At 38.8% G+C, this 12,892-nt stretch overlaps 1 protein-coding gene across 5 annotated transcripts in view; it reads left to right on the top strand.

Moving 5' to 3' along the window:
- Positions 1–12,892, top strand: part of VTI1A (vesicle transport through interaction with t-SNAREs 1A) — a 343,084-nt gene that overhangs the window by 328,487 nt on the left and 1,705 nt on the right. For 4 of the 5 annotated variants that reach the window (XM_065552492.1, XM_065552493.1, XM_065552496.1 and 1 more), the window contains one exon: positions 12,652–12,892. This exon is cut by the window's right edge and continues 1,705 nt beyond it. In XM_065552492.1, coding sequence (XP_065408564.1) covers positions 12,652–12,745 — 94 coding nt within the window. In that variant the 3' untranslated portion in view covers positions 12,746–12,892. Of the gene's footprint in view, positions 1–1,875; positions 5,154–12,651 lie in introns of those variants that run through there. The other variant, XM_065552490.1, reaches the window with a different exon arrangement.

The raw sequence follows: 12,892 nt of genomic DNA, 5'->3' as shown, positions 1-12,892 counted from the left end.
TATGGAAGAATGCAGGTAAAACAGAACAGGAGACATACAATTCTCCCCCAAGGAGTTCAGTCACAAATTTAATTAATGCATTATTTTTTAATGAGCATCATCAGCATGGAGGCATGTCCTCTGGAATGGTGGCCAAAGCATGAAAGGACATACAACTATTTAGAATATTTGTCACGTAAATACCTTGCATCACTGGCTACAAAAGTGCCATGCGAATTCTCACTTTCAGGTGACATTGTAAATAAGAAGCAGACAGCAGTATCTCCTGTAAATGTAAACAAACTTGTTTGTTTTAGCAATTGGTTGAACAAGAAGTAGGACTGAGTGGACCTATAGGCTCTAAAGTTTTACATTAGTTTTGTTTTTGAATGCAGTTATGTAAACTTACACTTTCACGATAGAGATTGCACTACAGCGACTTGTCTGAGGTCTGAATTGAAAAATACTATTTCTTTTGTTTATCATTTTTACAGTGCAAATATTTGTAATAAAATAATAATATAAAATGAGCACTGTACACTTTGTATTCTGTGTTGTAATAGAAATCAATACATTTGAAAATGTAGAAAAGCATCCAAAAATGTTTAATAAATTTCAATTGGTATTTTATTATTTAACAGTGCGATTAATCGTGATTAATTTTTTTGAGTTAATCGCATGAGTTAACTGTGATTAATTGACAACCCTATTTTTAATACAACGTTAGCACATTGACAGTAATATTAAGTTGGCTGATGGTGAAGTAAAACCCTTAAAAAAGTACTTTGCCTGTCTGAAGAAACAAAATTATCTGTCCCTGTCTTTTCAAAACAGTTATCAGATTATGCTCCCAACTGATAATTAGTGCTGCTTAACACAGATCTTGTCATTCTGTTGTCTCAAAACTATAGATCGTTTATGCCTACTCATTATCATGTATTTATGGGGGCATGAGACTTGGAACACAAGGACTGCTCTTTTCATGTGAACAATAGGTGGCAATACACCACAGAGGGTGGGGCCAAGATCTCGCCTACCGCCCATGCAGGTAGAGTAGGTTGCCCCCTTTGAATGGATCGGGCAGTGGTAACACTGCCTTTTGTGCTCCTGGAGCTCCCCCTGGGGCAGCACAGTTCCACACCACACTAACACAGACCCGTGTCTGCAAGGCACAGTTGAGCCCCATACCATAGCAATTATTCAATAGCAGCCAACAGTACTAAAAATGCTATGTGCCTATATGCTTATATACTTCATGGTGTTTGATATAAAGTACTAAAGACAGCCCCACATTAAGAGGATTATTTCAGACAGCATTAGGAGTTAATTTACAGAAGATTAGCTCTAAATCAGGCAGATATCTTAAGCAAATTATCATCCATATGAGAGATTCAGAGTCAAAATATGTGCATGTGTGGTGAGGAATGCGGGTTAGCGTCTCCTAGAACACTGAGTAGTCTGGTAGATTCTTTGTTAGTTTCCTTTCTTAAGGTGTTACATTTTGAATATAGAGTATGTACACTTTATTTATTTCTCTATACACACTTCTTATTGATGCTGTTTATTGGCAGTGTAACAGTTTAACTCCATGTACCTCTCATCTGATTAATATTGTATACTTCGTGCTGTCCTTCCATTGAGTAGTGTTTTGTTTGACCTTAGAAATGATGTCTCCATGTTGTGTGATCATTTTAAATCGGTAATATACATCTTGACTTCAGTGTGACATACTTAATCCTTTATTTTTTTCTGTTAAAATGACTTACATTTTAATGCCAAATTCATAAAAATTGAGTGAATAAAATGGCAGATATTAGAATTGAGATTACAACTGTGTAAAAATAGCTTCCATAATGTTTAAAGCTTATATATTTCAAATTTGTTTTTTATCCGCAGGGATGATTATTTTGTATTCGCAAACAAATTTTGTCCTTCAGGCTGCAGTCCAGCAAACATGAGCAACAAACCAATCCCAATCTGCTTACTTACCCACCCAGTTTCCAAAACACTTGTATAATTAGTTGAAGAGATTGTAAAATGGACTGGACCACCTTCCTAAATCTGCTTTTTGAGTTGTACTTGAGATTCTGAAAGTTTTGAAGTTTCAGGAATGGGTTGCTCTAACTTCTGAAATGTGTGTATTTTACTCTCTGAAAGGCACTCAACTGATTAGTCTTCAGTGTGACCCTGAACATGTTTTTTTAATGGGGAAGGAAGTCTGGACAGAGTTCTGCATTTTAGTCCTTTCCTGATGGACCAAATACCTTTAGGCAGGGTTGGCCTGAGGTCATAAATGCCTCCCTGTGAACACTGAAAAAGGAACCTTCACACCCTTCACAAGATCATGAAAACTGTGGAAAAGCCCAGTTTCCATTTAGGGTCCCTCTGGTTGCAAGATCTGCAGGTGCGCTTGAACTTTGACTTCATCTGCTGTGGTTTCATGAAGTGTATGGGCACCTGGTATGGTTATTAAACTGAGGTGTCTGAGATCATAACAAAGTAGAGGCTTTTCTACTCCCCTAATAGAAATGCTGTAACATGCTGAAAAGAAAACACTCTAATAGTGGTGAGTATCTCCTGTCAACTAATTTGATAGTTCTCTATCAGGTAAACCATTTGTGAATACATCGATCCTTTTTATTTTTCACTGTTCTGTCTTAGCTATTCCCAGGATTTCTCTGAACCAGTTGAGCAAAAATTGATTTTTATTTGTTCCACTGGCCTTGTGGAAAATTAGCTTATGAACTGGTTTTTATAGGGAGACTCAAAGCACAGCACAGGTTGAAAAATAAGCCTATAGCAGTCAGAATTGTTGTCTGAAATGTCTTCAGACTGGAAGGCTGAATTTATTGCACAAAACAAGTCCTAGCAATGTGGAGGTGCGCAGTCCAGCTCATTATCACTGGAAAAGGGGAAACCAAAAAGCACAGTAAAAAATTAAATTTTAATAATGCTAGTGATATTTTCTAAATCCTTCCTGACAGAAAGATTCTCATTATTTTTATCTGTCTCAGAGTAGGCTCTTTTAATGCCATCTCACAAATGGCCTTAGCCATGATTGTTTTCTTTTCTTTTAAAGCATTTGGGGGAAAAAATGAATATATGCTTTTCTATCATTCAAGAAGTGCCATGAAGTAGTAACATTTTGGATAGCACATTTTCAGGAACAATTGCTGAGATGCCTTCAGGTTTATACAAAAGAGGTCAACATTATTAAGACAATTGTAGTCAACTTCCCATACGAAAAGACACCCAGTCAAATGTAGTGTGAAAAGGGGAAAATACTATAAACCAAGTAATGCCCAATCTCCAATTTAATCACATCTAAAAACTATAGATTAAAATTGAATCAAGTCAAAGGATATTACATATTTTCTTTCTTGCTTTCTTCTACATTATATATATTTCTAGAGTAATCTTAATGGTTCTCAACTCTGGTATAGTACAAGTTTTCTCTTTTTTAAAACAAATGCATTTTTATTTTTTTGAATATGTATGGCATGTAAATGAAACCACTCTTATAACAATAACCAGTACACAATCATATATGTTCTTGTCAGGTTACATGCTCATGCTAGAGTAACAGTTGCTTTAGTTGTAAGTGTTTTTGTTCATTAACTGTTTGGAAACCACAATTATATATACCCAGCAGTCTAGAAAACGCCACTGTTCTAAAGGCTAAGATAGCCATCCATATTAGAGCTAATTCTAAGATTCCTATCAAGATATCATCTAAGAACCATGGTAGTGTAGCTTGCAGGCACACTTTTGACATGCTCTTGTTGGCACTTTGCCATACTGGCTTATGAGAAAGAAAGTGTGAGACTACAGGTTATATATTTTTTAATGGAGGGGTCCACGCCACATATTTAATAGCATGGCCTTACAGTCAGCTACTCAAAACCCATCTTCCTGAGAAAACTTTTTCAGAGTCACGTCTCCCCCAGATTCTCTCGCATTAGTCTTACGGCTCGCCAAGGCCGTGTCAGCTGTACCACGCTCTAACAATCATACCACCGAGGAACTGGGTTCCATGGCGTTTTCTCCCAGACACCAGCTGGTGTGTGTGACCTTAATGCACTGCTGTTGTGCAGGACAAGAGAGGAGGGCCCTCTTTCATTTGAGTTAATTTGATTTCATTTGTATCATGGCCTGGAATTGTTCAAAGACAGTTTCCTTGGATTTAACATGTCTTTGTTGATGGTAGTTTTGTGTTCTGAATTTTTAATCTGTGAAAGGTGATAAAGATGACTTAAACTGGGGGTTGGGGGGAAGAGAGTGGCTCAAGAAATTAATGGGGTGCTGATCCCTTCACCTCCAGCTTGCCACGTTTCATAGAGTTTTCCCTAGCAGTGGCCAGAAGATAAGTTGTTCCCTTCTGAGGATTGTATGGTCTGTGTGAAATGAGTCGATCTCACTCCAGTTCCAGATGATCCCAGCCCAGAAACCCCCATTACCACCGCCATCCTGTTAACACAAATATGCTACTTTGTTAATGATCTCAGCATGGAGTGAATGGACATGGAAACAATAGGGTTGAGGCACATTGGTGGAATTGTGCGAAGAAGCATGTACTGTCTCAGTCCATTCGGTACATGTTGAACAGAGGAAGAGTATTCTCTAGTCTGACACTTTTAACTGGATTTGCATGTTTTCAAAAACAGATGCATAAATGAAATCTCCTTCAGTAACAGGGAAAACTAGGGCTGTCCTAACTGCCTCCTTCATATCTGAGAGACAAGGTGGGTGAAGTAATATCGTTTATTGGACCAACTTCTTTTGGTGAAAGAGGCAAACTTTTAGGCTACATGGAGCTCTTCTTCAGGTCTTTTGTATTTGGCACTTTGGCCTTTATATCTTCATTCATGCCACTCCATGTGCTCCAACTCGCGTATCGAGCAACTGCGCTTTCTTCAAGTCACTCCCAATGTCTTTCTTCCCAGCATGTTACCTGTGATTGCCCATGTCTGAATTACATTGTAAGGTCCCTGGAACATAGATATGTATATGCTGCTCCAGACACTATCCCAGCAGTCAAGAAAAAAAAAAAAAATCCTGCCATTGTTAGAATTCAGTTAACATTTATAATTAAATCTCAATGTATGTATTGGTAATCTAAGTGGTAAACTATTTGGGCTATCAAATAAATAAGATATCAACACTTTTTAAAATGTTTAATATGTGTTTTCATCTTCTTTTAAATATTCCAGATTTGGGGGAGGGATAGCTCAGTGGTTTGAGCATTGGCCTGCTAAACCCAGCTTTGTGAGTTCAATCCTTGCAGGGGCCATTTAGGGATTTGGGGCAAAAATTTGCCTGGGGATTGATTGGTCCTGCTTTGAGCAGGGGGGTTGGACTTGATGACTTCCTGAGGTCCCTTCCAACCCAACATTCTATGATTGGACTTCAGATAGGATTGTTTTAATTTTCCATTTCTATGGCCAGATTTGCAGAAGCTGGCACAGAGGGGTGAAAAGCACACTTCCCTGAGCCAACCAGGCCCCACAGGCTTCAGGAAGGATTCACCCAAGAAAAATGACAGGTGTTTTCACTATCCGTTCCCTCCCCCAGAGCGGGAGCAGCTTTCATTCTGATCAGAAGCTCCATATGGAATTGTGTGGATGGGACCCATTGCAGTGAGATGGCGAATTAAGGACACTTGCTGACCAGTGTCATCCATTTTCTCAAAAAGAAGAACAGGAGTACTTGTGGCACCTTAGGGTACATCTGCACTACAGCGGGGAGTCGATTTAAGATACGCAAATTCAGCTACGTGAATAGCGTAGCTGAATTCGACGTATTGCAGCCGACTTACCCCGTTGTGAGGACGGCGGCTAAATCGACTTCTGCCGCTTTTTGTCGGCGGCGCTTACTACCACCTCCGCTGGTGGAGTTAGAGCGCCGATTCAGGGATCGATTGTCGCGTCCCGACGGGACGCGATAAATCGATCCCCGAGAGGTCGATTTCTACCCGCCGATTCAGGCGGGTAGTATAGACCAGACCTTAGAGACTAACAAATTTATTAGAGCATAAGCTTTCGTGGACTACAGCCCACTAACACGGCTGCTACTCTGAAACATCCATTTTCTGCAGTCTTCCTGGTCCACAGAAGATTACAGCCACTTTACACCACTACAAAATCTCCCCTACGCTGACTTTGTCTTTTTGGCCCTTTGATGTAGACGAGGGAGAATCTAGCCCTATGAGAGTTGCTGCCATTGCTTGATCCATACTTTAAAACTATGTAGGGTGACCAGATGTCCCGATTTTATAGGGACAGTCCTGATATTTGGAGCTTTTTCTTATATAGGCTCCTATTACCCCCCACCCCGTCCCAATTTTTCACACTTGCTGTCTGGTCACCCTAAAACTATGTCTATTATAATTTACATTATTCTTCTGTTCAGGCTCAAGGTGGTAATTCAGCTAATACTGATGTGTTAATAGGGTGATATTGTGACTAGTGTCATAATATTTTAGACAAGTCATATGGGCTTTTCTCAAAATAAACTGCTGTTCATCATTTAGCTTTAGATTTCAAATTCAGTTTTCAGCAATAAGAGATCTAGTTAAAATACTTAAAATTACCATGAACATTCAAATGTAATTGAAGTAAACAATTCTTCTTGTTTCTGGGACACTAGAAACTCACATTTGTTTCTGGCGTTGGGGGGGGAAATGTCCAACACCATTCATTTCCTCCACCCTAATTTTTAAAAAATTTGAAATTTCAAAATTCACATTTTTGAAAGATGAAACATTTTGACCAGCTCTATAATTGGCTGATAAAATGGAGGAAAAGGGCATGCAAATGTTGTTGTTTTTTTCTATATATTTTTTCTAATTTCAAATTTTCAAAATTTAAAATTTCGAACGTCAAAAAAATGTCAGCCAGCTGTAGTCATTCTGCGCAGGGCTCTACAACTTAGTTTGCCTCCATCTGTTTGTTCTTTTAAGAGTTGCTTTTGCTTAAAAGGACCATCCTTTATTTTAAGGCTGGGAAAAGTGACCTTTCCTGAAGAGGAAGATTATTCAAAGTCTTAATTTAGCCCCTTAGTATTAGGCATCTAAGCCTTGTCTACAGGGGAATATTATACCAGGTTGCACTGATACCGTATAATCCTCTGGGTGGGCACTCTTATTTTGGTATAAGAGTGGCTTTTTTCAGTTTAGTTTAAACCCTTTCCCAGGGGATGCAATCTGAATTGAAAAATGCACTCAGGCCAGAATAAAAGTATCTACACAGGGGCTTATACCCGTATTACTGTACCAGATTAAATTCACACTTTAGCAAACACTGCTATCACTTTTCCATTTGGACATGCCTGCCGATTTTGAGTACTCAGAACCTCTGATGTGCACATGGATATTGTGTACTTAAAGTCTTACTGTCTGATTTGCATGCCCAAAGGTTGCATACAGGAAGCATAGCTATGGGTCACCTATAATTAGGTACCCACAAACGTAATGGCAAAGTAGTCAACGTAGCCATATAAAATGGGTTCCAATATATGAAGAGGGGATCCTTCCATCCAGAAAACATATAGGAGGCGCGTCCAGTAAAATCTTAAATGCATGAATTATCATGAAATGCTCTGAGATAGTGGCCCATAATTATATGCCCTGAGTTTGTCATCAATCTATCTGTTTGTTTTTCAAGCCTTTTCTTTCAAGATACAGCCCTGTGTTGTAATGAATGTGTGCTAGCTCATCCCCAAAGCTGTTTATATATTTTTTTTTTTTACTTGTAGCTGTGTTAGAGATGAGCTTCTGCTGGGACTTTTTTGCGGTGTTTGTTTTGTAGTCTTCATTATTTCAGGTTAGGCACACACAATTCTTTATGTACCTAGAGTCTGCACTCGCTCGTTTGTGTTCCATATTTTGTAATCCGTTACCCATGATTGCTAATTTTCATGACAATTGTTATTGTACCATCAGTGCTTAGTGGCAAGGCATCATTATTCAATGCTGGTCAATCAGGCACTAAGGCATGTGCAAGACATCAGGCTGAACCCATACAGATGTCGTGCACTCCCCTGCTAATGAATCCCGTTTTATAAAAAGGTTTAAACACAGTTGGCATCCTTAATGCAAGGTTTGCAATAGCTTATTCTGGAGCTGCTTCGTGTTTATACAGAGCGGATCTAAACATGTCACAAACAGACTTAGAGCCATTGTGTGTGTGTTTGTGTAGCTATATAGAGGAGAGAATTTTTTTTTAAATGTATAAAGCAATACAATCTGTGTCATGGGGGGAGCATGTTGTACTGATGTGCAGAAGGCGGCAGTGTTTGGAAATGGATGATAGGGCTTGTTCGCCAGACCAGTGGATATTGGGTGCATCTCAGAGGTGATCCTCTCGACCTCTACGATGGAAAGCTGACTATGTCGTTCATCAACTCACAGACCAAAGTTGGCATTGGCTCCAAAGGGAGCCTCCAGGAGGCTTTTTGCTCAGAGGTTAGACATTGTGACCAAACGCAGGGAAAGGGTCAGGCCTTTCAAAACAGAGTAGTGGGAAACTTGGCAGAAGTGGGCGCACTGTAATGTAAATATTTTAGCTTGGTTTGTACAGCACGATGTTCCTACCTTCCTGTAAACATCCCCCACCAATTACTGTCCCATTAAACTGTAGCTGATAATCTCTCGGTCATTTCAAACCCAAATGTTAGGAACTGGTTGCACATCCACTTGATGGGACATTTGTTTAACAAAAAGTGGAACCAGTGCACATACCACATGTTCTTATAGTTTCAAGTATGAATGGGGGAGGGATAGCTCAGTGGTTTGAGCATTGGCCTGCTAAACCCAGGATTGTGAGTTCAATCCTTGAGGGGGCCATTTAGGGATCTGGGGCAAAAATCTGTCTGGGGATTGGTCCTGCTTTGAGCAGGGGGTTGGACTAGATGACCTTCTGAAGTCCTTTCCAACCCTGATAGTCTATGATTCTATAAAACAAGAGAAATTAGCTCTTAACTCACTCAAATATTCAGATCTATAGCCATGGATTCAGCCCATGAGCTATATCAAGTAAATGGTTAATTCATCTAGTATAACAGCACTGTGATTCATAATGTAAACTTGAGGAATCCTTGATGTTTCAGTCACACATTCCTCTTAATTTGGCCATGCATTCTTTTAAAACTACAGTGCGCTAACTTAATAAAATGCAGCATGCAAATGCACAAGTTTTTGCCTTCAGGCATTTTAGGCATGGATGTTTCAGTGGGTGTCTTCTTTCAAGTGTATATTCTTTCTTAAATTATTTACCCTGTAAACATGCTTTGCATTTTCAAAGAAGGCTCTGGGCTCCTCATTCAGTAGATTTAGTTGCGTGTAAGGTAATAGAGATAAAAGTTAGCATATCAATTTTGCCATGCTAACTTATTAGCCTTTTGGTTTTTTGCAGCAGATGTTGAGCCCCATTTTTCCCCCTTTGGTAGTATCGTTCCCTCCCCCACTTTAAATTCCTTGCTGTGTTGCCTACAGCAATACCCACTGGCAGTGTCTGGCTGTGACAGTACTATAGGCTCCTCTACAGATGGGTCCTGCCAATGCCAACCATTGTTCTACCACTGTGAGCTGGCATGACTACGTGGTATCACTCAAACCCCCCTTTCCACTTGATTTTTTCTTTACTCTGAAGGACTGCCCTTGCCTATTGACTCTGAAACGTGCTGACACCCAGAACTTGTGTTCTCAGTCTGAGCCAAAGTGAACAGAATCTAGAGTGACCAGACAGCAAGTGTGAAAAATCGGGACAGGGGGTGGGAGGTAATAGGAGTCTAATATAAGAAAAAGACCCAAAAATTGGGACTGTCCCTATAAAATCGGGACATCTGGTCACCCTAATGGAATCAGACTTCAGCATGTTCCCTGTTCTCTAACCCCTCCGCAATGTTGTCCTGCTGCTGCAACACCTCTTCATCCATTTTCTTTGCAGCCCTGTCCTGGTACTCTGCATTTGGTTTAATTTTACTCATACATTTGAAAGTAAAACGGCATTTTTAAAAAAAAAAAGATATAAAATTACTCTTTAACTGTAGACTTGGCTAGTAAAACTATATAATGCTTCAGTAGAGGAGTCTTTTGATAATATTCATCCTATTTTATGATTAAATTGTTCCTTTTAACTTTTTTTTTTTTTTTTTTTGCTGCACTGGGCAGACTAATTCAGATTCCTAGAAATTGAACTTTGATATGTATTTCCTAGACTCACACTTAAACTGAACCTTTAATTAGCAGATAGATACAGGTGGCTGCATGTATAGCTCGGTGTCCTTGTGAGGAGGATGTTAGAGACGCGGGTGCAGATTAAGTAATCTTGCAATCAGGTGTGCAGCTGGAGAATTAGAAATAAGACTTTTGGAAGGATCATTTTATTTTATTTCATTTTTTCAGCCTGAAATGATGAAACACAATTAACTAGGCCAGATACGAGTAGATGATTTAAGCATTCAGTATGTTATGTATGCATTTGCCTAACTATGCGTTAGATTAAGCAAGTTTCACCCCCAGTTAATCCTTTGTAAATTAGCATTATGGATGCCTTGGAGCCCTCATCCCACAAATAAAATGGTTGTCAACCCAGCTGTACTGAATATTACTTAAGGCGGAATTTTTTAAGAGTTTTCATGCTTTTAATCTATTTCACTGCTGAGTTTCAATTTTGCTGAGTTTCTTTTCAGGACTGATGAGGGTGACTGAGTAAATACATATTCTGGTTTTCATGCATCCACTTGGGCAAATCGTTTGTTATCAGGTGTTTTGGAGAGAATGTCACACCACCATAAAGGGAAGCTGTACGTTCAGGTGTTACATTGAACTGCAAACCAGCAAGAGACAAAAGCCCTTAATTAGCTTTATTTTGTTAGACTGTTACATGTTTTTTTAAGAGTGAGAATTCCTCCCCGCCCCACCATCCCTTTGACAGAGTAAATATTGCCTGTTAAGTTTGAATTAGCTGTCATTGCAAAAGAATTAATGCTGTGGTTGAGCCTTTCTAGTGAGGAAGGGAAAAATAAACGAGATAGATCTTAGTTCAGCTTTAAGTGATAAATGAGGACAAAGCAGGCCATTCATCTCCTGCTAGGAAAGTGGACACAAGCACTAAAGCAGTTTTGCGGAAGACGTGTCAGCAAATGTGATCATTTTGTAACCTGTCAGGAGGATAGAGAGCTAGTCCTTTTAGAGTGTCACAGGGGAGTGTGTTTGTCTGATTTGACAGTTTTCATCCATCCATTTGCCTTTTTTTTTTTTTTTTTTTAAGTGGGGGTGAGTAAGGAGGGAGCTGAAGTTGATTAAACTTGCATCCTTATATATTTATACTTTTCAGTACATACTTTATGTGTATCCACGCAGGCTCAAACAAAAACCATTTAGTAAGGAAAACTCCCCTCTACTCTCTGGACTCTCCTCTTACCTAGTACATGAAATACTCTTACTTTAACAAACTGCATCGCCACCCCCTTTCAAATTTGGGCACTAGCCTGAATTTAACATATCACAAAGCATGCTGTACCTCTTCTTAATGCATGGTTGTTCTTTGCTTGGTTGGACATTTATTTTCTTTTTGCAGTTGACCCAGCAAAAGAAACTAAAATGAACAGGGTGGTTGGGGTTTCCCCCCCTTTGCTATTTATATCCGATTCAGATAATGTGTTACATCCAAGTATGTTTTGCAAAAGTTCCTGCTGCATGAATGGCTTCTGGAAATATTGTGCTTCTATGGAAAGGGGAGACGATGATATGAAATATTTAAAATCCAAGCCTTATGCCAGATGGATCCAAATTATAGTCTCCATTGTTAAACATACATATGAATATATGTATATTTGTGTGTGTATATATATATATATATAAAACTGAGCAGTTAATTTCAAGGAGAATCTGAAGTGATGCAATTTCTGTTTTTACAAGAGAGGTTGTTCCCAAAAAATGGCTGAATGATATTAGGTGTTTGTTCTTTTGGCATCTTTTTTATTATTACTGATTTCCATCTTTTTACTACATGGTAAATGTAACATTTGCCTATTACCGTAAGTGAATGTATGCTACAGAGACAGATAAGGCTTTTATAACATAAGTTTCACAGTTTGACACTTGCTTCTTTATATCATCCTTTTTCTTCAAAACTATCTTTTATTCTTTTCCCTTGGTATTTTGGTACAAGTAAGTACCTCACTGACATGTTTCCTTGGAATCTTGTACCTTAATGGCAAAATCCCCTGAAAATTAGCAAATTGTTCAGGAAACAAGAGAGAGAGAAAGAAACATCGCAAAGGTTACATACTGGTTTAAGAGTCATTAGAGTATTTTTTTTTATTACAGACCACCCTGCCCTGCTTGGATTATATCACAATTTATTATTTAATTGTTTAAACAAGTTAAAAGTGAATTGTAACATGCTGTGTGATCAAATTATTAATTTGTTAAGATTAAGAGCTGGTTCTAACAGCTGCATCAGCAAATACTTTGAAACATTAGAACTTGAGAGAGCAGAATAAAAGCAGTCCAGAATATGCAGTAGTCTTTATAGGTGCTTAGCTGAAGTTGTGGGCAAATCTTTTATCTCCAAGATATATGTCTGAGACAGGTCCACCTTTTTATTGTTTTACAAATATTCTGCCATTTTATGTATTTTTTCCTTTTCTTTTCTGTTTTTTTTTTAGGATCATCCAAAACCGGATTTTGATAGTTATCTTGGCAATCATCATCTTCTTCACCATCCTGATGGCTATTTATTTTTCTGTCAAGAGACACTGATATCTTGGTTCTTCACTAAACAGCAACAAACTGCTTGTTCTGAGTAATTAAGACAAAGTGGTCACATGAATCACTCTCTCGCACTGACAGAATCTCCCTGTCTTTGCCGCTGTTCAACTCAGGTGCAAGTAGCGTAAAAATACCTTG

Source organism: Chrysemys picta, chromosome 7 (assembly GCF_011386835.1).
Source record: "Chrysemys picta bellii isolate R12L10 chromosome 7, ASM1138683v2, whole genome shotgun sequence".
Lineage (NCBI taxonomy): Eukaryota > Metazoa > Chordata > Testudines > Emydidae > Chrysemys > Chrysemys picta.
The sequence above is the reverse complement of the archived record's forward strand: the minus strand, read 5'-3'. Positions and strand labels throughout refer to the sequence as shown.